Genomic DNA, 24799 nt, shown 5'->3' on the forward strand with positions numbered 1-24799 from the left:
ATCACAAAGTTTCACAGATAGACTGAAAACATGACACCCCTCCCTTGTTCAAGTTTTGGTCAGTAAAGTTGGATCTGTTATACTTTAAGGTTAAAAGCTGCTAAATGGATGGAATAACATAATAATCTGACTTAACTAACTTTACTTTAGAAAGGCTCAGTCTGTCTTTTCTACCCATTTCAAATCTTTGTCTATGGCTGAGAAAACTGTGTCCTGGCTGTTTCTTAATAAAAACATAAATGAGTTATTAATCTTCTAATTTAACTTGACCATTTCCCCAGAATGTAAGACAAAAAAAGTAAGCCGCTATGGACGAAAGCCTCTCAGATCAGTGAGGTCATGAAAATGTCATTGTCAAATGGCACCAATGTGATATTGTGTTGTGGTATCCTGGTTTTACATGGTGAGCAGTGACTGTATCTCAACAAGTGAGACCCTCCAACATGACCTTATCTTGCAGAAGGTTTCTGGAAGCAAATTATGAGATATGACTACCAAGAGTTCAGTAGTGGATAAAGTTCTCTAAATTATACTTTGGAGCATTACAAGGCATAGGTAGCTGAGTAAGAGGGGAAGTGAGAGTGCTCTTACTCTCACTAGTAGCAAAGCAGAGGAGGATTGCAGCGCAGAGCAAGGGTCAGAGTCAGTGGTCAGGGGTTCAGGCATCAGGCCGGCGGCTCTGCTGCCACTAAAAACACATTTCCTCTCTGGCTTTACTGGACTCCTTCTGTGTGACGCACTTTCCACTGAACTCACAGCACAGATCAGGGATCAGGATGTGGAAACCTCACAGCTGCACTGACAGAGTTTACTGGTGATGGCGGACATGACAGCCTGATGATAGGTGATGAATCTGTCACGAGGAGTTGAGTTGTTCTGAGTTTGCTCAGGACATCATCACAACAAGGACTTTTACACTTTTCAATGTACCTGCTGCAGAAGGGCTCTCTGTCTTTCTCTCTCTTGGGGGTTTAAGGTAAAAATGATAACATGTGTGGTTATTCTTGCAGCACTTGTGGAAAGTTACTGCATACATTCTGCACTTCATTACAACTCTGAGCAAAATATACTTTACACTTTGACTGTGAAACATTTCAGAAGGAGGCTTTGTGTCTTTTACTTCAAGTCGCATTTATGGCTGATAACTTGTCATTTGGCAGATAAACTAAACTACCCAGCAGTACACAACATTTTAAAATTAGGCCCCACAACCAGATAAATGGCTACATACAGGTAAATGCATCAGTAATAACTACCCAGTATTATAATTTGTAGTGCAACGCTGACTGTGCCATTCTGCCTCCATAGTAAGTACACTACTATTCAAAAGTTTGTGGTCACCCAGACAATTTCATGTCTTCCATGAAAACTCACACTTTTATTCATGCGTTAACATAATTGCACAAATGTTTTCTAATCATCAATTAACCTTTCAACATCATTAGCTAACACAATGTAGCATTAGAACACAGAAATGATGGTTGCGGGAAATGGGCCTCTGTACCTCTATGTAGATATTCCATTAAAAATCAGCTGTTTCCAGCTAGAATAGTCATTTACCACATGAACAATGTCTAGACTGGATTTCTGGATCATCTAATGTTATCTTCATTGAAAAAAAAATGCTTTTCCTTCAAGAATAAGGACATTTCTGAGTGACCCCAAACTTTTGAACGGTAGTGTACATCTTGAAAATAATTTCAATGTGCTTATTTCAAATAAATTTTCAACGCAGCACGTGTACCTGGACATGTTCAAACTGTGAGGCTGCTAGGTTATATTGAGTAAAGAACTTGATTACGATTGTCACAACCTGTGCTCAGTGTTAAAACCTGTGTGGAATCAAACTACAGCATGTGGTTTCTTCGTTAGGTGGGTCAGGCATATGGGTTCTGACTGTAATTGGCGCTATATAAATAAAATTGAATTGAATTGAATTGAAATGATACATGATTTATCCAACTCTTGATCCCCTTCATAATGTAAGTGACGTGTCGCTGGGTACAAGGGTTATCATAAAATCACCGAGTTACACATTAGTTGGCTTGCTGACCTGTGGAGTCAGAGGATTCCTGCTGAGGAAACAATCCCACTGTCTTCGTGTCAGAAACCAGATCTCTCAGCAGAAACAGCAACAAGCGCGCAGGATGATTTGTGATGTAAATCTGACCCCATCGACACCGCAGCCCCCAGCCTGTCATTTACACCTGAATGGCACGATACCTTAAATCATGTTTACATCTCGAAAAGTTAAGATTAAAAAACAAAAAAACGACAAACCGTTTCAGACAAGCCTGGCGCCTGTTTGGACAAGCCTGCTGTGAGCGAACAAAAGCATCCCCCATTAATGAGAAAGAGCCGAGAGCAAGACACCGAGCAGGTGGATCCGCAGCATGTACAGAGCAGATACAATCTGGATGAAATACTTTTAAAATAACAACAAACGCCATCACTTTTGCAATGATCTTCTTTTATATGCGCTCTTACACCAATCTGAACGTTTGAAGCAGCTGGTTTTGTTTTTTTTAGTTTTTGTCTCGTAATAATCAGGAAAAACAAACAAACAGAAAACTGATTTTTGAGCACTGCAATTAAATGATGAAATCATAAACAAAAAATTATTTAAAAAATAGCAAAAATATAATGTCGCATCCAATGTATAATTTGGTGATTTTGGACATTTTTTTGTGCCAAACGCTATGTGATGTGTGTGCCATAAGTAATCACAGTATGTCTGCCTTTTATTAAAAACATTTCTTATGACCCACTACTCCGAATTCAATGATATTTTTATTATTGCTCATCAAAAGAGCTGTCTGTCCTCTGTGTCGCTATGATTAACTGGAGTACTGACAGTCTTTATATTAAGTTGTTGGATGCGGTTTGGCCCGCAGCACTTTCTGTCATTAAGCTTGTTCTTTTCAGAGTATTACGTAAGTATCTATGGTTTGTATATGGCCCGTGTGTTTGTAATTTGCTTTGCAACTTTTTTTTTTCAAGCTCTGCCCCTGCGTCAGTGCTGTGGGCGAGGTCCTGCACTTTAAAGCTGCGCTGCTCACAGCCAGTCTCATACTGACTTAGCCCGACAGCCTGCAGGAGCGACTTTATAAAGAGCTAAATTTACCGAACTTTACGTTGTTTCCTGAGCGCTCACAATTGGCCGGGCGCGCTCGAGTTAGAGAGTTATAAAGTTTGGAGGACCTCCTACCACTTTTAAATTTGTTCATGTATTTGGACCACAGCTGTGGAGAGGCGACAGTGAAATAGGCGCACAGACTCTGGCGCAACTGCCGCTCAACACAACGCGACTTTGGCAAGAGATAGATTGTTATTTCACCAAACGATGGCCTTATCCGGAGTGATGCTACCGTCATTTTCGACATTCACAAACCAAAGAGAAAAAAACTGGGAAAACGTAAGTTTGCAGTTATCTTGTGTTTCAAAGTTTATCGGTATGTGTGAGTTGGATTAGATTTGTGTCGCTTTGTTTCAAATATTCGGATTAGAATGATAGTATTATTATCTTGTGATACTTTTGAAACCAATTTATCTAAAACAAGAGCAAACAGCAAATTTTCATTATTATTTTAATAAACAAACTTATAGTTTCAGACTTATATATATTTTCCGAATTGAAAATTGCCGTCTGGAATGTCACATACGGTATTTTCAGCAACTTTATATTAATCATGTATCGACGTCTCTTTATTCCTGCAGAGGTGGAAAGGAGAGATGGACAAACTAGTCTCTTCCAGCTGCTCCATGCTTGAAATGGTACACAACCTGGACAGTCACGGCAAAAAGGACGACGAGGATCTGAGTAATTATTTGGATCTGGATTTTATTCTCGCCAACACAACTGGATCAGACAGCGCGGTGGACTATGCGGGGACAACAGACCCCAACATGTACACGACTGGAAACTCTGTGCCATCCTACGCACCAGACGACCACCGCTCCCCGCCACCCCCGTACGGCGTCAGCCTCATGACAGAGCTGCTCCGCTCCGAGGGAACCAGCAACTATGGCATTACGCGTAACCCCAGCGTTCAGGGGAGATTTTATGTCAACACGGCGCATTTTCCCCGCCCGGACAACATCAAAGTGGAGCCACCAATGGACAGTTACGGCCCCGTTTTGGGCATGGTGCCCCAGAGCTGCAGCAAAATCAAGCAAGAAGGCAACGTTTCGTGCATGATGTCCTTTGAGCAGCCACGGGTGGCCATCTCTCCCCGGGCAGCCAGCAACATGACTCCGCCTCTAAGTCCTGATGATCAGGGAGTTTCGGACTGCCAGGCACAGCTTTGCCAGCCTATAAACTTTCCTCAGAAATATCACACACCGGCGGCTTTCCAGCACCACCCTCAGGCGCCCCAGATGCAGATGCCGTACCACGCTCCGCACACTAGCTTTGGCTTGTATGATGAGGGTCTCAACCTTCAGCCAGGCGCGCAGAGAGTGATGCTGACGCCACCCTCATCTCCCCTCGAGCTGCTGGAGTCCAAACCCAAAAGAGGTCGGCGCACGTGGCCACGGAAGCGCACAGCCACGCACACCTGCACCTTCGCTGGCTGCGGAAAAACCTACACCAAGAGCTCACACCTGAAGGCACATCTTCGAACTCACACCGGTAAGTTTGAGCTCATACGTATCATAATATATACAACCATGTTTTTGCGTAATTACGCACAGGGCAGCACTGTTTTCCAAACCACGTTTCCTTTCTCAGCACATGCTAATAAATTCCATTGTTCTGTCACGCAGGTGAGAAGCCGTACCACTGTAGCTGGGAAGGCTGTGGATGGAAATTCGCCCGCTCAGACGAGCTGACCCGTCATTTCCGCAAGCACACCGGACACAGGCCCTTCCAGTGCCACCTGTGTGAACGCGCCTTCTCCAGGTCTGACCACCTGGCGCTTCACATGAAGAGACATATGTGAAGGAGCCCACATAAGGACTTGGGGTTCATGGGGATGTTGTGTTATTTTTATTGTGATTCAACTGTATTTTTTATTTAAAATGTTCTCATCATGACCAAAGTCTTTTTTTATATATAATATTGAATTTAAAAAAGTTTTAGTGTTATTATTTTCTAATAACGTAGCTGGTACTAATTTGGTTCTATTAAGCTTTAGAAAAGCTTTGCTTTAGAGCAGAAAGACCAAGAAGGGGCTGGCCCTGTATATACTACTCTTCTTTGACAGAACTGGAATGCTGTGTTAGACACAAAAGTGCCTTTCTGTGACTGTGCTACTGTAAAACTCTGTGACAGAACGACATGGCCACACATTTGTACATGTTCTTGGTGACAGGAGTAAAATGCACATACAGTTGCCTAACATGTGCAAAGACAATGTTTTATTTAAACTGCCTCAATGTCTGAATGGCCTTTACTGTTTTTAAAATGCTTTTTCCTTTTTGGAACTGTTGTCTTCTTGGTGTGAAACTCTTGGATCCAGCCCCTCTGTACACTATCAGGGCTTGATGTCCTGTGCATTATTTTTTACTTAAATTTATATAAATAAGTACATGGATTTTATACTGTAAAATGTGTATTTATTGTAAATATTAAAAATAATTAAATTGAACATTTGACTGGTGAACTACTTGTTATATATGCTTAGTCATTTAAGATACATCTTGTTCCCATATTTAGTTCTATACACCACATCCACCCACTCCATAAAGGTTTCATAACTGCTATAAAATAGGTGCAGCCAACCTGCAGATCATGTCATCAGTTACACTAAATATGTTATACATCTTGCAATTGTAGACTCAGATTGGAAAACATGGGCACTTTATTTCCACTGTGATGCTTTGCAGCTGCAAGACCAAGAAGGGCAGCCACTTGTGGGCTTAGCCTATAAATACAAACACTCCATTTCCATAATTACAGAGTGAGCCAGGAGCCGTCTGGACAGAGGGGCACAGCAAACCCTCATCAGGGAGCCCTTAGACTCTCTTTTTGATGGGTAAAAATTATAGTAGGACATGAAACGGCCTTAATACTACAATTACACACAGTCACTCTGCACTACAGTTTCAAAGTATCCAAGTGCGTACATATTGTGCCTGTGTGGTGTCAGTAAGCATGTTTCCCCTGCATCAAAGACTGCATTGAGAGCATGTATCAAAACCAGATGGCATATCTGAAAAGACAGAATATTACTTTCATGATTATTTTCAAACTTCAAACATAATTTGATAAAACAACAGAATCACAGAAAAATGCTATCAACCAGTTCCAGCTATCTTCCATCACAGATTAACCGCTAACAATAAAATGTACATAAAGAATGTGCCTTGATCACGACACTAGAATTTTTTTTTTTTTTTTTTAAAGAGGAAGTATACACCGGGTCAAAAATATCTGCACTGGTAGATGCAAATATATCACTCTCATTTCACTTTTCTCTTTCGTCGCTGATATCAACAAAGAACTCCAAGATATATAAACAATCATCCCCTTGACCATCGTTACAAATAATAGTTCTAAAAAAGAACCACTACAAGAATAGTGGAAGTACTTCCTTCATAATGTGTGCTACTGGTACTTGGGGGCCCTTACACTGTGTTAATCCTATATTGGAAAAAGAATACATTATTTCTGCAAACAAACTCACACACTCTCTCCTCCACTAAGACACCAGAGTTACAGTGTTCCAAGAATGTTAAAAATCACCTTTATTCAATTGAAAGTTGTTATAGTTTTGAGCAACTCAAAACTGAGAGGAAATTTTTAGAATTACATATAGAATGTGCAAGATAACGTGTTACAGTGTTGATATGTTGATAAATAAGGCGCGGTCACTCTGTACATGTCCAGTAAGCTCTGGAATATACAGTGCATTCATTATGTGCCAAAAAACCTGATTAGAGTAATTACAATAATGCAATATTTTAAGGCATTTGAAGAAATGTCCTCCAACTGGATCATCGGACAATAATGAACAAAAAAGTAAAATAAAAAATCCACAGGAAAAAATGGGATTAGGCTGTTGAGAGAAAAGCAAAAACTTGGAAGCACATATCACTGTGCATTGTTGGTAGTCTGAATAATAGTTCAAGAAGTATAATGGCAAAGCAAAGTGTAACAGCACCAGTACAGTCAATGAAGGTTTACACTTTTCCATTTTATAGAGGCTTTTAGTTGTATGGGAGTGCAAGTTGCTTGGGTGTCACAACAAGGCAACCAATGATGAACTATCTGACAAATACAAGCTGCTGACATCAGAGTGATGGTGAACAGCACTCCAGGTGGGCAGATCTTTGTTCATATGGGAGGAAGACCTTAATGATTATCACTAGCATCTTAAGGGTTCAGATAATATTCCTATATTTCTTCAATTCATGCACTTTAAATGCCATAAATAGTAGATATAAAAGCTAGAAACACTTGTAACATTTGCAGTCTAAATCATGCCATTGATGATCTGACAATTATGCTGCAGTTCTTTAAGACAGACTTCTTTTTTTAAAGGATACACTTCACTGACCCAAGGCTTGTACATAGAACAATATTTACAGTACACAAAGACGTTTCTTAATAAAAAGAAAAAAAAAGCATTTGCCATTGGACAAACCAAATCATAGGCAAACAGAGTAGTTAGTGTGTATGGTTTGACTTTCAATATGAATTTGTCTGAGTAATGAAAGGTTATATAAAACAGATTTAGAGTGCACTTTACTTCATACACCACAGATTCATTGCTTTAGTATATAAATACAACGGTAAAATATTCCTCAAAAGTTACTTTATCTTCAGCAGACAAGCTTTGAAACAAGGTAGGTTGATTAAGCATAACAAGATACGGAGCTAGATACAGGTTGCAGCCATGTACCCTACTGGTCCGGGTTGCGATAAATCGCTTTGTACTTGTATGATGAAGCCAGGCTTCAATGAAGTGGCATGCTTGGTCAGGCATCGGACATGTCTGCCTTGCTGAGAGCGATGGCCAGCTCCAGGTCCTGCTGTTCCTGAAGCCGCAGCCTCTTCAGCCTCTCCTGTTCCTCACGCTCGCTCTCTTGCTTGGCCCACTCCAACTGCTGGCTCTCACTTCCAAACTAGAGCAGAGAAACAGACATTAGATTTGGGCAAAAGAAAAAGGCAGGAATGGAGCTGTAAAGATCAATGTCAACACAGACGAAAATGACAAGACAAAGGCTGGTTTAAAACTAAGTATTGCTCATTGGATAGAATATCAAAAAAGACACCAAACATCATTGAAATGATCTGATGTGCAACAGTAAACTGGGAATAAAAAAGCAAGAATATTGACAATTTGATTTAACTTGGACATCACAAAAAAGCAAAGAAAGCAAACTGTTCCACAATTCACAGCGGTATACTAGTGCCATAAATTACTGGTTGTGTTTCTCACATTTTGTGCTTGGATCAATGTGGCTGAAGATATTTATAGAAAATAATTGTGCTCATGAATCACCGTATTCAGATTTTACAGTGTGGACAGGTTTTTCACATGCAAAGGTTTGACCACCACACCCTTATATAGTCTTACCTTGACATGTTCAGATCCTGGCAGAAAAACAAAAATTACAATACAGAGCTCGATATAAAAAAAAAAAAAAAAAAACACAAATCCCTTTCACAGCAGTCATGCTAGCAGGAGGAACAAAATAAATTCATGTCATATCAAATGATACAAACCAGACACAGAAAGCTGCCATGCATCATCTCCTCACTTGAGCGTACACTCAGCCATTAAGATATACAAGATGGCAAAGAAGCGGAAGACGGGAGACAAAGAGACAGATTTACTCTGTTGTGCACTGCTTCCAGGCATATCATGCTTTGACAGCAAATAAGCCTTTAGTTTGCACTTCAAGACTTGAAAGATGCTCCTCGAGTGCTACCTGACCGGACAAGTTTACTACCTTGATAAGTGAAAGTTTATAAATCCTCACTTCCTGTCAAAAGCCAGAAATGACCACAGGCATGCAAGCCCGTTTACCAGGCTGACAGAGCAGCGTGACATAATAGAGACAAGTTCTAGGACTGCTCAAGTAAGTCATGCAAACATTTAATTTCCTTCTACACCAGACCTTCTAAAAGCTCACAGATATTTTGTCAGTCAACAGCCAGTAAACATGACGGTCCTGTGAATGCTTACTAAAGCCACTGTCTAAAAGAAAATTAAAAGGATGAGGTCCAGTTAAATAGAGCTGACACCTCTGAGCCTTAAGCCCAGCAGTCTGAAGAGTGAAATCATTAGGCCGGCAGCTCATGCAGACAAAGACACTTGACTCAACAGAAAACTGTAAGTCAACTACACTTACAGAGCCAAAATCTGCAAAACCCACCGGACAGTCTGTAGGTGCTTTACTTGAGTGTGTTGTAACAAAAGAGTCTTTATTGTCTGCTGAGGAGCAAATGTTCTGGAGCAGCTCTGATGTACTCAAACTGAGCTTACCTACTGGAAAGGGAAAACATTTAAATAAATACATACCAAATGGCAGAGAAGAGTTCTTAGCATTTTCACTTCATATGCAAGAACTGGTGTCCCCTTGGGAAAATAAGATCACACTTACAAGGCCAACATGCAATACTGTGTCACCATAATATTAACAGGAAGATAACAGCTTGAAGCTCACGACACACAGTGTGTTCACCCAGGGGAAAGAGTTTAAAAAAAGGTGTTAACCACATTTTTTGAGTAAAGCTCAGTGATGCACTGAAGCTTAAACATGCAGTGTTGCTTTTTTGGAACACAATCTTGTAAGATAGACCCACCCTTGTCTACTTAGAGCTTTCAATCCATTTCCTATAGTGATGGTATTGTTAATTGGTCATTATTAACTGTCTCTTTGGCTTTGTGCAATATTGCAGCATATACTACAAATTGTGAGACTCTATTATGTAATCTAGCAATTCAGTCTGCTATTTCTCATTATATATTTTTACCATTCTAGCTCTGTAAAACACTAAAATACTGTTATAGTTGTTAAATGCCTGAAACATGTCTGTAACACAGTTGTAATCAAACAGCAAAAACAGGCATTCTATCTACACCAAGATTAGTTGTGCAATGGTCCTTGTGATGCATTGGGCTTCTCACTTGCCCATTGTAAGTGAGGCACATCTCTACAACAAGCTTGTTGGCTAACAGTGGCTACTCATCTCTACCCTATTCTGTGTGGTAAAAGCAAAGGGGAACATTAACTTTCTCAGGCTGTGGCTTCTGCAAAATAAGTGCAAGGTCACAACGGAAGGGCATGTCCTGGACATGGTCTGTGGGCAATGTGTGACTTCACAGGTACACAATAAACAAGATGAACACAGGGTAATATATATATATATATATATATACACAATGTAGTGCAAGTAGCTCTCATTGTCATCACACTATAGTGTTAAGTTTTACTTAACACTGGCTATGACCACCAGTAATGACAAATCTAAATTACTGTCTTATTAATACCAACAAGGTTGCAAGCACCCCATAGTACCACCATATCTCTACTGACAGCTTTCCCGTCTACAGCGTGAAAAAGAAGAAATTACCTTCTGTGCCCATTCACAGCACGAGAGGGAAGGTTTTTTTTTTTTTTATTATTATTCGTGTACCATTAAGGCGCTAAAATGACATTTAGCAAAATGACAGTCTATTACAATGACTACCCAAAAAAGTTGATTCTATATTTACATGAGAAGTTACGAAACAATAACCTGACATGACAGAAGTGTTGGGACACATCTTAGAAGATGTCTTTGTCAAAAGTTTGCAAAAAAGGATGACGCTTTCATCAAATATTTGGCAGGTGACTGGATAAACCATCTTTCACCGTCTATCAAGAACGAACTCAGACTCAAAGCACAGTTATAGCTACCAGCGGCTTCTCATTGGACGCCGGTTGGTCTGACCAACTATGGCTCGGCCACATGCACATATCTTGAAGCCTGGCAAGATGGATTCTCTCATGATTGTGATCTTGCAAATCTCGGGAGAATCCAGCTGCCTCATGAAGCAAGCATAGCGGTGAAGACAACATAAAACTTGTAGGGATAACCCTGGCAAAAAAGTAGTGATTTCAACTACTCTAAATGCATTATGTGCTAATCATGAGTATAACAGAAGCACTTATGCCAAGTTTAGTAGCAAGTATAGTCATGTTCAAGTGTGCATAAACACATGCACACACAAAAACACAAACACAGTATAAAATATAGGATTACCATAGGGAGGTGCAGGCCGGTTAGGCACATTTTTCTTTGATGGGAGTACAGGATTGTCCGACTTCTGCTCACCAACAGAAAAAGAAAGGAAAAGCTGAATAACAACCACAACTGGACGTCAGACAAGATATCAGAACTTTGGTCTTATACAGGAGAGACAGTTTACAGAAATTAGAACAAAAAAGAGTTATGACTTATGATTATAGTAAACTTAATAGCATAGACTTTTGCAGTATAGTAAGAAAGCATGCTTTATGGTGTATCACAACTTCAAAAGTCTACATAGCTTACCTTTGACATCTGACTAAAGTCAGCAAATCCTCCTCCCTTGCTTCCAAAGGGATCAACCTTCCTGAACAAATCTGCGAAAAGAGCACATTGAAACACATTTGGAACATTTGAATACAAAGATGGAAAGAGCAACAAACCATAAACAAGTTCAGCTCCGAGACACACATTCAAAATCATTTCTGCATCTTATTCCGAAAGGGCTCACATGCTTTTTTTCAGAAGATGAAATGTGGCATGACAGTTTAATTTTCCATGACATTTCGCAAAAAACTGTAAAGCAGAGGTTTTGTTTAACCTGACGTATGCATTTGATCAGTTAATTAAAGGCGTCAGTTGGTGTACTGTTCACCAGAACTGTGGCTGTGTTGTTTTGAAGCTCAGTGGTATGCCACTTAATGAAAAAAACAGCAAACTGCAGATGGTTACAGTGAAAAAACAAAACATTGTAATAGAATATGTTTGTTGTGAGTGTGTAACCACAAAAGACCCCATTCATGAGCAGTACGCAGTGTTTTCTTTTACGCACAGTAACTCTGCTCAGGTCTACAGTTGCCTCTGTGTTCTTCTTAAGCATGTGTAGCATTGACCAGCAACAGGCACTAACTTAAAACAACTTCTGTACTGAATGAGGCACAGCAGTTCAATAGCAGCAGATATACAGACAGGACAGAGGCAAGAGTGAACTGGTTCAAGGAGTGGCAGTGTATTCTAGTAGAGAAGGACCAGCAGTCACAGAGTTTCTGTTATGTTTGGCTCCTGCGAGCCTCCTGTTTTTCCAGGGTAGGGGGGGTATTTTTAGTCGGCCAGTAGTTAAATGCGTAGGTACTGGACTAAAAATAGCTCCAAACCACAGGAAAATTTGAAGCCACAGTGAGTAAAAATTGTTTGCCCCTGATGCCCTCCAAAACAAAATCTAAATCTAACACGTCACCCAGAACGGCGAAGAATAACTCTTTGAGACGAGTTTCACAACTACGGCGTTCTCCCATAGCTGTCTGTTAATAGAGCCATATTCTGGGAAACCTGCATGGAAAATTTGCTCTTATTAGTACAGGGATGATGATGCATTAGTGCTTCTTTTTTGTGACAAAGTGAAATGTGGCAGGAAGTCAACGTGTATAACCATATTACTCCTGCATCATCACATCATACCTTCTTGACAGTAAATGCATTAAGACAGAAAAAATATAAAACTTACATCTTCACAGGTAATTACACAACCATCAGCCCATATGCTGTAAGAAAACCTGCTTCAAACCCTTCATCCGCATGATGATGGTGTAAAACTAAAATGTCTACTGCAATTTTCAGCATCTCTACATATATGACAGGGACTCCATTCCTGTCTGTTGGATTCCAACACAAGCACACCTCATTCTACTTAATGAGGTACTGATTAGGTGATAACCTGAACTAAACCTAGAAAACACTGCTGTGGTCATCACTGTCTTCTTGCAATTGGACCAGTTGGATGGCAAAAACAGTGCTAGTAGTATCTCAAAAGTAACTGGAATCAAAAATAACTATTGACCATACCAAAAAGGTTAAAAAGAAAAGTTTCGAGTGAGGAAAAGAAGGGCTCAATTCTGGCTTTACTGGGAGAGAGATACAGTGAGCATCCATCATCCATGCTTCCATCACTAAAATTTCTAAGACGGCAGTTCATAAGAACAAAGTCAAGCAACAGACACTAGGACAAAGCTACAGTCCAGCAGGGGGTGAAAATAACTCTCCACTGATCACGATGACAGTTAACTCATTCAAATGTCACTCAGCAAACGTAGGATGACATCAAGTGACTGACAGAAAGAATGGCAAATGGCAGCTAGGATGAAGTGCACGGTGAGAATGGTTCAAAACATACTCTCAGGAGCAGTGCTCAAGTCGCTTAATGCTAGAAAACAACCCTTCATCAATGAGAAGCAAAGAAGAGCCAGGCTGAGGTTTGCAAAAGCCCATAAGGATTGGACCATAGCAGACTGGAGTAAGGTCATCTTCTCTGATGAGTCTAGTTTTCAGCTTTGCCCAACACCTAGTCGTCTAATGGTTAGACGGAAACCTGGACAGGCCTACAATGTCCACAGTGTCTCGCACCTACTGTAAAATGAGGATCAGAGATGATCTGAAGTGCCTCAGCAAGGCTGGAACTGGGAAGATTCATTTGCGAATGACGCATGAATAAAGCCACATACAGGTTATTCTGGAAGCAAACTTGCTTGATTCTGCTCTGACAATGTTCCTTTTTTTCCAGCAGGACAATGCTCCATGTCACATAGCCAGATCAATCAAGGTGTGGATGAAGGATCACCAGATCGAGACTCTGTCATGGCCAACCCAATCTCCAGATCCAAACCTTACTGAAAACTTTTGGAATGTGATCAAGAGGAAGATGGATGGCCATAAGTCATCAAACATAACTGAGCTGCTTAAATTGTTGTGCCTGGAGTGGCATAAAAGCAGCAATGTAAAAAACTGGTGGAGAGCATGCCAAGACACATGAAAGCTGTGACTGAGAATCAGGGTTATTTCACCAAATATTGATTTCAGAACTCTTCCGAAGTTAAAACACTAGTATTGTGTTACTTAAAAATTGAATATGAACTATTTTCTTAGCATTATTTGAGGTCTGAAAACACTGCATCTTTTTTGTTATTTTGACCATTTATCATTCTCTGCAAATAAATGCTTCTAATGACAATATTGTTATTTGGAATTTTGGATAAATGTTTTCAGTAGTTTATACCTGTACATAAATATAAACCGTAAAATCAGAGAAAGTGAGAATTTTGCAGTGGTCTCTTATTTTTTACCAGATGTGCTACAGATGTGCTACAGTATGGCAAGTAAAGCTTAACTGAGAAATTTTTGGGATGTTTGCAAAATCATATAAAGGCAAGAAGCTCAGAAGCAACTAGATCTTTCGGCATTCACAAACAGTACCTCAGGTTAGTCTTTACATTTACAACTAGAGACCCAGATTAAAATATCCAAAATATGTGTAGACATCCAACGGTGCTTGTGAACAGCAATGTACCTGAATCCTTAGGTTTCGAGCTGCTTGATGAGAAAGGGTCACCACTGCTGTAGGCACTTGGCTGAGAAAAAAAACACAAATACACACACAATGACTGTATTAGCATAACCAGCAGAAATCTTTTTGGTTTGCTTTTCCAGTTAGCTACAACAGTACAGACACGCCAGAGCTTGTTTTTAAAGTACTGACAAGTCATTTAGCACAGAAAAAAAAACTTCTTTTTAAACTTTAACAACAAAAAAGTATTAGTTTTTTGGTTTTCTAACAATCACACTACATATGAAAGAACCATGAATAGCCCTGTCATACGAGTATCAGTTCAATGGTAATACAAAAAAAAACCAAACTACCTTGACTGGTGGTGTGGGTTTTCTGCCAAAGGGATCTGCAGATCCAAACAAGTCTGACTTGTCAGTCCTCTTAAAAAAGTCTTCAGATGAAGTACCTTTGAATGGATCACTTTCTTTAAAATGATCTCCTCCAAATGGATCTAGAAAAGAACAAGACCATCTTCAACAAGAAATGTTAATTCACAGGGACACAAAATTAATGCAGGTGTTTATCAGCAAGCAACGTGTGACAATACCCTTAGTCGTAGAAACATGGGGAGTAAGAAAGATACAAAAGGTATACAGACCATTGAAGAGGTCAGATTTGAAGGGGTCCTCTGTCTGGAATGGGTCTGCTGGAGTCTCTTTAGTACTGCTGTTGTTGTTGAACATGGCTATCTTTAACTTGAAAGAGTCATCCTGATGAATGGATCCAGAAAACAACAAATCAATGCATTTGTCCATTCAGAAACAAATGGGCAATTTCAAATCATCAACAGGTTTGTTAAAGTAGACCACAATGTGACAGTTTAAAAAAAACATGTACACTTCCTAACCTTCTGAACTCCAAAACCAATCAATTTAAAAAACTGACCTTCAGACTGTGTTTACATAAAGCAGATGGGAGACAAGTAAGGAAACAAATTAAAAACATAAGTAGAAACTATATTTTTTTAAAGCTACCATGTTTTCCAGTATTGGTAACACCTGCTGACTCTTGAAAAATGATGAACATGCTAATTACCAGTTTTTCAGTTTTTGTAAAATTAATAAACAAATTAAATTTCATTTGTTCTACCTCTCAAAAGTGCACAACAAAAAAATGTTTCAGGAGCATATTTGTGTTTTTCTGTCATCTCAAAAGCCATGAAACAAGTAAACTAGGAGAAGATTATATGGAAAATTCTACTGTTGAGCTTGAGATGCTATCCTTACTCACTTTTTTACTTTGTTGAGGGGAGGAAAGAAAATTTGAACCAGAATCATTAGGACAGGTTCATCACGTTTCTGGATTCTAAACTGAACTTCGGTAGTAAAAAAAGGGTATCTTTCACATAAATTTATTATCTCCTCACCGCACTCCTGAAACCTCCATTCTCCTTCTCAGCAAACCCTCCACTTAAGTCTGGCAGGTTGCTGAAGTTCCCCCCGCTGATGTCGCTCAAAGCACTGTTGTACTCCTCAATGGTCTTGGTCATCTCCTTTTGGCTGTCCTGAATCAGCGACAGCTTACTGCGAGCCTAGCAACATGTGAAATGTTTTAATTTATAGGATATCTAAACATTTTCTTTATTGCAACTTTTTAATAGGTTTCAACGTTATCCAACACTAGAGCATTTCCCATCTTGCAAAAAACTGATAAGTCACTATGATTTCAAGTCACAAGGATTCTATTTAAAGTGCGTGTAGAATTTGCAGACTATTAGAGATTTATTTTGTTAAATTATAATATGTCACAAATTTACCTCTAGTAATAAAAAAAAACAGGCTCCTCTTATTTGTGGAAAGCACCTGATACTTAGCAAACTGCATTAAAGTTGTGGTTAGTGGTTAAGCTGATAAAAGAAATTCCCTTAACCGCTTTGATGCAACAGTTTCCATTCAGTGTTAAATGTACCTCAAAACATGCTAAATATGGTGCTCAGAGAAGTAAAAGTGAAACTTATCTTCCAAGTGTGAGATTGCGGCATTGTGAAAAGACATTTCAAGCACAAATTCCACATATATCACATTAACAGTCAATCATTTTCAGCTCTGTGTCAGTATTATTACTGAATATGCAGAGCTTAATTTGTTTCAGAAATGTTTCAGATTTTACACCCTAATCCTTATGCTACACAGCTCTTACTTGGTCAGGGAGCTTGATGGCCCTAAGTGGCACAACATCCTCATGTAACCTGTTGTCTCTGTCTGCACTGACCTGGCTGATCTCCTCCTGGGTGGTTTTGAGTGACTTAATGATGCTGTCCAGCTGGACACGACCGGAGAGCAAGCTTTGTTCCAGCTGGGCCTCTTCCTCCTGCAGCCGACTCAGATCAGCCTTGGTGCGACTCAGTTCATCTTCCTGGCTACGAAGGTCCGTCTCCTGAGAGCGGATCTGGCTCTGCAAAGACGAAATCTGGAGGATGGGTGAAAAAATAAAGAAAGCTTTACGTGAGATTTGGTCTTGCTTGTTTGTAGAGATCATAGCAATTGAAATTTGTTCTCAGGAAAACCAAATTACACTTAGTTTTACAAAAAAAAAAGAAAATAAATTAAGCCAAAAAACATGCAGTGATCTACTAAAGTCATTTTTAAAGTCTTCAAATTTACAATTGACGACCGTGTTGAAAAGCCATAATCTGTAAGCTTTCGTATTAACAAATATTAACCTCAGATGATGACTGTTTGACATTTGGCCTGCTACCTGGGATCCCACTGAAAGCACTACCAGCTTAGAACAAAAAGATACCACTATAAGGATGACAGCTGCGTGTGCATTTTCATGTCACCAGAAGTTAAATACAGTCACATTTAAGGTTTTATATTATATGTACTTTGCTTTACTAATTCTTTTCTCTAACCATCTGAGTCTCCTCCTGGCACTTCTGCTTTACGTCATTAAGCATCCCCTCAAGCTTGGAGCGCTGCTGATCCATCTCCTCCAGACGTTCCTGGGCATCCTGCTTCTGAGACTCCAGGTCCTGCAGGCTGCTGCTCTCTCTATCCAAGTCATTTTGCATGTCCTGAGGGTCCGACAAACACATACACAGAGATGCACAACTGTTTGCAGAGTTCATCACCAAATTACGTCATTTCAGTGGGATTTAAAGTATGCCTGATTCTTGGCTAGTTGTTCCTTTGTTAATTTCATAGACTCAGTCACTGTTGAGTTACTGTTTCACTGACATTTACAACCTTTACTAAACGACTTGAGAAATATTTGGACTCAGCCTTACTTGAACATCGCTGTTTTGTTGTCTGATGGCTTCCTCCTTTTCCCTAATCTCTTGGTCCAGGATGAATTTCTCTCTACAGGTGAATATCAAAGAGGATGAACAAGGGCAGAGAGATTACAATTTATTATTACTCACTAGCAAATGAAATGTAGGCAAAATAAAATGCAGGCAAAATAAAATGCTTCAAAAGACAAACATTTTTCAAACAGCATTTGGAATTCTTTCTTCATTGTCATTGCCAACTGACACTGTAATTACTTGATGTACTTCAGCGTAATTGTCAGGTTTCTCAGTGATGTGTATAGAAGTACAATGCAGACTTGAGTCTGTTAACAGTGAGAAGCAGTGTAAGAGCTGCTGAGTAGAATGCACGTCAAGCTAACCCACGACATAGCACGTCTGCTGCCGGCAAGTAGGATAATAGTTTAAAAGAGCTTTGATCTTCAACATTACTTCACTGCAACCTCCCTTCCTTTTTTTCAAAGGAAGAGAAACAAAGCTGTCCTCTTGCTACTCAGGGTCTAGGGGCTCACCTCTGCAGCTGAGCTATTTCCTGACTGAGGTCATCGAGCTCTTTGATGCCTGTCAGCTCTGCCGACCCTGTGGAGCTGGTACCGTCCTGAGGCAAAAGACATTGAGATGGACGAGTGAATGAAGGGAGGGAAACAGAGAGCTAGGTAAGAAAGTATGATGTATGACGTGAAGTTCACATGAGGTGAGAGTTGAGCAACAAGAGTGACAACAGCAGGTAAGACCATTAAATGGATAAAAATTGGGAAAGGATGCGGAAAAGACATTAATAAAATGTTCTAATAGGCAAAGAGGGTCAAAAAGAAGGGAGAAAGAGAGCAGAGGGGACATGAGTGGTATGCAAGAGAGAGGAGCTCCCCGCTGTTGTGTCTGACAAAACAAAAATCACAGGAAGGAAATACAAACACCTTGCACAGCTAGGGAGAGAGCAAGAGAGCCAGACAATACATGAATGACAAGAAATGCAGAGAAAAGACAATACAGAAGAATTTAACATCACAGCTAATTTTGGCCTATAGTCCACTGTTCAACAGGCCAATGGCAAATCAATAGAAACAGGCCATCCCAAAACTCTTTTTATTTGTGCCACTGTAAAACATTCTGTACTTGACAGTTTTTAAAAGCCTCAATGGTTTTCAGCTTTAAAAAAAACCCTCTAAAAACACTTTTGCTTAACAGATTTTACTTTATTTATAACATCAGTCTGTTAGTAGTAAACACAAACAAGCAAAATTGTGTCAATGTGGAAGGCTCAACTAGAGCAACAAATTAGTTTTTATTAATTTGTCTCTTTTCAGAGCATTTTAAATACAAAGCTGCAGCCTAATGTCTGTTTTAATTGTCCAGCTGAAATGGGCCTTTATATACACACATTACACATGCTGAAGTTTCTTTAAAGATAAAAAAACTTGCTACCGATTGATCCACCACTTGAAAATTTTTAAGATCAAAATTCAATTACAACCAGTGAAAAAAAGTGACACTGCTTGTTTCACATTAAAAACATACAGCAGTCAGTAAGTAAATTAATGGAGCACTAACATCAGCTGTTGTGACAATCCATTAATAATGGATGAAATACAGCAGGCAGAACTATGTTCCTATTTGCATCTGCTTCAAATTTACAGAGAATATGATAGAACGAAGGCGCCACCTTGTGACACAAAGCTCATCTACTCACTCTGCGAATACTTGCGAATGCAGCAAGTCCTGGTCTCACTGAGGACATAAGCTCTGCATAGCTCTGCTAGACAGGACAGAAAAGTGCTCAAAAAAGCAAAAGCATAAAAACCTGTTATGCAATAGAAACCCAGAAAGCAAGAAAGCAGAACTTACCATTTAAAATATATAGAGAAGCAGGAAAACAGAATCTCAAGGTACAGATGCAAGTAAGGAAGAATTTCAATATATAGGGCTATTCTAAGATGAAGCAGTGGTTGCAGTGGGATATAGTCACGACTTACAGGGCCCACAGCTGCAGTCCTTTCTGATGGGGGGATCATTTCTGGAGTGAGAGTGGAGGGAGGATCTATGCCCTTAGCAACTTTTTGTTGGATCAGGTACATGGCCAGAGAGAACTGCTCACGGGTCAGCTTTCCCACCTGTTTCGTGTCGGCGAGTCCCCTGGGGACAGGAGGTGACTCTTTTCTCAAAACATTATATACCTTTATTCCTTTCTGAGAAATAATACTCACAATGTTCATAGAAAAAATATCCTTTGAATACACATACATCAGCAATACTGTTAATTTAGTGTATGTATGTATATGTATAGATACGTACGTACGTATCTATACATATACAGTGTCCAGCACTGTTTATTTTGATTTTAACATTTTGACTGTGTGATGGAGATTTGCAGAACACTTCTTTATGTTCTACAGTCCCAATTATTGAATGCATTTCTAAAGTTGCTAGTTTTCTCTTAAGTTGATGCACTTGGGCACTGCAATATTGTCAATACATGAAAAGTATTGTGACAGTTATGATAAGAATGTTTGTGAACTGAACTGAGTTGTGGTCTCACCATATCTGTGCCAGCATTGTCTGGGAGAGAGTGGACTGCATAAAGATCTCTATAACCTCACTGCCTGTGACGAGACCATCGCCATCAGTGTCGGTTTTCTTGAAAATATCATCGTATCTCTCTCTGTCAGCCACTGGTACCACCCAGTTCACCACTGGCTAGAGGGAAAAAAGATATTTTAGTGATTTTAAATGATGGAAAGGACACCTGCTACAAACTCACAGTTCTGCTTCACATAAAACAGATAGTTTGGATTGTTAAATCTAAAAGATATTTATGAATGTACACAATTAAATGGTTAAAAGTCAATGTTATGATATACTAAGTGACCACTGAGGAAGACACTTCCTATAAATGCCAACACCCAATCACTCATCCAATAGAGTTAAGAAACCACAAGATGGAGAAGCATTTGTATGAGAATCATCTATTTACTGCAAACAGCAAAATGATTTTTCACTGACCTATCACACACATTCACAAAAATACTGAAAGTTGCGTCTACAAAATCCTAGTTTAAATTAAAACCATTGTGATTAATGCAGGAAAGAGTACGGATGCAAGAAAATTGTTGTGGCTATTAAGCATTATTTCAGTCATGAATAAATCTTACAAAATGTGAAATGGACTGTTTAATTTGTAGGGGACGTGACATAAAATGTAAATTTGGGAAGACTAAAATGCCATTTAAGGTCGAAGGAAAGGACACAAAGTGATAAAAGAGCAAACCACATCATGACAGCCACATAAAGTGATCAAGGTACACGTGTCTGAACAGCATTGCTCGTTCTCCATTTCAAGGAAACCTGTTTCTCCAAAAGTCACGGGTGAAAAATCCCAGCTACACCAGAGCAAAAGACACACCGGCCTTTGCATAGTGCTCACAAGAATGTTGCAAAACAAGTTTAACCATTAGCAACAGAAAAGAGGAAATGCATGAAATGTTGGTGTCTTTAAAAGTCAAGACTCAGCCACTGTGACATGTAGGTAGGGAGTTGCAAGGAAACATACATGGAGAGATTTTCCCCAGAGGATTTAATATTTTTTAAAAGACTTTTTAGGTCTTAAGTTTTTTTGTGGTTTTTATTCTACTTGAAAATAACTAGGAGCATTCAGAAAATGACATCCTTATGCAAGACTATGCCTTTGTACTTACTGAAATATATGAAGCATGCATTAAAAAATTAATAAAAAATTAATAAAATGAATAAAAAATTAATAAAATCCCAATCAATAGAGCAGCTGTGTGAAACTACCCAAGAAGGGAGGCATATAACCCTTTGAGTCTTAGATCCACTGTCAATAGGGAACAAGAATTGTAACCACAACACTTTTATATTGGATAAAACTATACATTTAAGGGAGCTAGTCATGCTAAGTGATACCTCAATATTAACATGTATTGGCTTTCATAAGAAATATTTGTGAAAATAAAGCAATAATGAGCTACACTTTTAGAAAATTGCCTCAATTGTTCTGATCAAATTTTGTGTAAAATATGATCAAATATATAAATGAAGAGTTGGTTGTTAGACGTAATGCAGGAAAGTTTATTACAGTTATGCAATGTATCATCCCACTGAACATCATCTTAATTATAATAAGCATAAAACAAAACTCTCCCGAATAATAAATCAGGTCAGCAAAATTACTCAAACAGCCCAGCCCCCTCTGTGTGAAGTGCATGGACGCTCAGCGATGAGGAAATCCACCCTCATCACTGAGGACTCCTCCCATCCCCTCCACCACTCCTTCATGCTGCTGCCATCAGGCAGACGCTACAGAACCCCACTGGCCAGGAAAAACATCTTCAAAAAATCTTTCATCCCCTGTGCAATTGCTGCTCTTAATAGCATAAAATAGACTGTACTGTGTTTCTAGTGTTTTAGTTACTTTATGTGCTTTATTTGTTTTTATTTATTGTACTGTGTTTTTGATGTGTTCAGGTGTTTTCAATGTTTCAGTGCGGTACTACAGCCATGACAAAAGATGAATTTCTGTTTTTACCTGGAACAGACAATAAAGTTTTCAATCTATCTATTTAAATTTTTTTTATGTGATTCTTCATACATGTACTACACTGAGATGTACAGTATTATAGAAACTATTTATCCATATCACCCAGCACCTTATCCCTCAAAGACTGATTAGTTAAATCAGAACGATTACATTCATATTTCAAGAGAAAAGTAGTGTGAGGTGACATACCTCATACTTCAATACATACCTGTGAGCTGGATTTAAAGGAGTGCTTTGGAGAAAGGTTTACAGCACTGGTGCTCAGGGGAGCTGTGCTGCTCAGAGGAGGAGTGCTTCGCAGGGTCTCTATGACAGGAGCTGGACCAGAGGTAAGACCGGATAGAGCAGGTAGCACAGCCACAGCACCTGGAAGCGTAACTGCAGACTTTTTCCTTTTAGCAGGAGGGATGAGGGAAGCAGGTAAGCTAGTTGGAACAGGCTCCTTCTCCATGGCACGATACACAAGATGCATGGCCTAGAAAATTGGAAATCAGATAATTTATTAACTTTGCTTTTAAATCTATACTATCCTCTTTCTTATAAAATCCATTATTGCTATCCCAGAATTACTCTTGTGACAATGAAACTTAAAAAATGCAGTTAACAGCCCAGCTTACCACTGTAAATTCTTCTTTATCCAAGTGTCCATCTTTGTCAACATCACTTAGATCCCATATCTACAGAAACAACGAGTAAATGCTCAGGATTTGTTTGTTCTGAATTCATAAAATTACAGAGTGAGGAAGGACTGTGCAGTATTGTATAGTACATTACCCTTCCTAACACATCCAGAGGTAGTTTGGAGTTTACCAAAACTGGCCTGACTTTATCACCAGAGAGGAGTCCATTTACAGGGGATAGACTCTCAAAAATTCCCTCAAATTTCCCTTTTTCATCATGCTGCAAAAGAAAAATTAAGTTAGGTTTAGGTGGTAAGCTTGACTTTCTTACATCCTCAACATTGCTCTTGAGTTATTGTAATGACTCACCCTAATTGCCCATTGTGAGTCAAGTGTCGTCATTGAGGCACTTAATAAAGGGCTGTTTGTGTCTTTCTGTAAAAAATAAGGTGCAGCTATGACTAAATCAAGCGGAGCAGAAAATACACTTACGGACTGTATGAAGATGAGGAAAGGATGGTTAGAAATGCAACTTCTTCATCACTTTCTGAGACACTTAATGTCCATTAATAACAGCAATTTTAACACTTACAAATTTAGGTGCGGCTAAGTTTTGGTTGAGGTTGTTAAGACTGATATCATTTCCACCCTGTGCTGATGCCACCAGCCTCAAAGCTATGAAGAAACCCTGCGAAAGAGGAAGAAAGCAGAGCAAATCTGATGATTTTGTGCACATATCAGCATCTCCAACAATGACAAATTTACAAGGAAATTCTCTGTTACCCGTTTATCTAAATAGCCTTTTCTTTCTGAATCTGCCAAATCCCAAATCTAACAAAAGTGAATAAAAAGGAAACACAGTTTAGATACTTTTAACTGAATATATGAGAATATATTATGTTTGAATGTAGGTGAATTTGTGACCCACCTTCCCCAGTGTGCTGTCTGACAGCCCAGACTTTTTAAGGAATTGAGCTGCATCGCCAGCTGATATTTTGCCCGTATTTCCTGGATCCAACTACAAAGACAAAAAAAATTATAATAATAATTACGAGGTCGAGACAGCAGAAATAATTATGTTCACTGAGCAGTATTGCATGAGCTGTTTCAAATACTGAAACAGCTGGAGTTCTTACCTGTCTGTAATGGTTTTCATAGGCTGGGCTTCCATTCGATAGCTAAGAAGACAGGAAAGCCACATAACACTGGTTAAGTTACAATTAAGTGTGTGGCGGCTATACATACACCAAATGAAGTCGTTAGAAAGCTAGAAATGGCTAGGTATACCCATAGACTGCATACAGTCTATGGGTATACCGTTAGCAGTCTGCACACCATACAGCCTGTCCGTAAGAAGCCAAAACACTGCTTTATCGCAATGGTTAGTTACCTACGGTTTGTTTTTGTTCGGTTTTAGTGTCCAGTTAGTCATGTTTTGTTTGTAACATCACCATCCACGTCGCAAGCGTTAATAGTACCTTTCCTCCTCTACTAAAACGTACAACTTGGCTATCCTTACTTAACCTAGCTAACCATGTTATCTTAGTTGACCACTAAAGCTTGTTAATACGGTTACACTGGCTAATATTCACCACAGTTTACAACGTCATAGCGTGGCGACAGCATATAGCGAGTGTCGCTGTCACTAGATAATGAACCATATTAAAACTGGACACTTTTCTTGAGCTGTTGGAAGTTGTTACCTGACTGAGAGTCATGAGCGCCGCCATATTTCCTGGTGTCTCGGGAGTGCGCGCGGGTACGAGCGGCGACAGACCGTAGGAGTGAGTTCCGGTGGGTGTGCCGTCTGTTG

The 24799-nt window shown here is 39.4% G+C and overlaps 2 protein-coding genes across 9 annotated transcripts; one reads left to right on the forward strand and one right to left on the reverse strand.

Annotated features, from left to right (window-relative positions):
- The first annotated feature begins 3066 nt into the window (after positions 1-3066).
- klf2b (Kruppel-like factor 2b) lies at positions 3067-5588 on the forward strand. Its single transcript, XM_023280640.3, has 3 exons — positions 3067-3415; positions 3718-4630; positions 4765-5588. Exons 1-3 carry the CDS (start codon positions 3344-3346, stop codon positions 4938-4940), a joined length of 1161 nt encoding a protein of 386 aa, XP_023136408.2. The 5' UTR covers positions 3067-3343; the 3' UTR covers positions 4941-5588.
- Positions 5589-6663: 1075 nt separating this feature from the next.
- On the reverse strand, positions 6664-24799 carry eps15l1b (epidermal growth factor receptor pathway substrate 15-like 1b). Of its 8 annotated transcripts, none has more exons than XM_023280662.3 (24): positions 24690-24799; positions 24123-24164; positions 23915-24004; positions 23770-23817; positions 23579-23674; positions 23356-23421; positions 23141-23266; positions 22984-23043; positions 22575-22841; positions 20348-20505; positions 19785-19944; positions 19502-19567; positions 18324-18409; positions 17791-17863; positions 17416-17577; positions 16773-16970; positions 15928-16092; positions 15160-15271; positions 14873-15012; positions 14523-14583; positions 11489-11559; positions 11198-11261; positions 8523-8539; positions 6664-8067 (listed from the first exon to the last, which is right to left on the reverse strand). In XM_023280662.3, the coding sequence occupies exons 1-24, from the start codon at positions 24714-24716 to the stop codon at positions 7921-7923; spliced, it is 2502 nt and encodes an 833-aa protein (XP_023136430.2). In that variant the 5' UTR covers positions 24717-24799; the 3' UTR covers positions 6664-7920. The 8 variants fall into 8 exon arrangements, with proteins under 8 accessions (XP_023136430.2, XP_023136429.2, XP_023136428.2 ...); XM_023280661.3 differs by lacking the exon at positions 8523-8539 and adding an exon at positions 9325-9437; XM_023280660.3 differs by lacking the exon at positions 8523-8539 and adding an exon at positions 9301-9437.

This window comes from Amphiprion ocellaris, chromosome 10 (assembly GCF_022539595.1).
Source record: "Amphiprion ocellaris isolate individual 3 ecotype Okinawa chromosome 10, ASM2253959v1, whole genome shotgun sequence".
In the NCBI taxonomy this organism is placed as follows: domain Eukaryota; kingdom Metazoa; phylum Chordata; class Actinopteri; family Pomacentridae; genus Amphiprion; species Amphiprion ocellaris.

What these genes read in the sequence shown, in the direction of transcription:
- klf2b (XM_023280640.3), top strand. Translation starts at nt 3,344, where the DNA reads ATGGCCTTATCCGGAGTGATGCTACCGTCATTTTCGACATTCACAAAC. An exon ending in GAGAAAAAAACTGGGAAAAC is followed by an intron (nt 3,416 to 3,717) that starts GTAAGTTTGCAG and finishes TTATTCCTGCAG; the next exon opens with AGGTGGAAAGGAGAGATGGA. An exon ending in ACATCTTCGAACTCACACCG is followed by an intron (nt 4,631 to 4,764) that starts GTAAGTTTGAGC and finishes TCTGTCACGCAG; the next exon opens with GTGAGAAGCCGTACCACTGT.
- eps15l1b (XM_023280656.3), bottom strand. Translation starts at nt 24,716, where the DNA reads ATGGCGGCGCTCATGACTCTCAGTCAG. An exon ending in AACAAAACAGCGATGTTCAA is followed by an intron (nt 17,578 to 17,790) that starts GTAAGGCTGAGT and finishes TCGGACCCTCAG; the next exon opens with GACATGCAAAATGACTTGGA. An exon ending in ATGGAGGTTTCAGGAGTGCG is followed by an intron (nt 15,272 to 15,927) that starts GTGAGGAGATAA and finishes TCCATTCATCAG; the next exon opens with GATGACTCTTTCAAGTTAAA.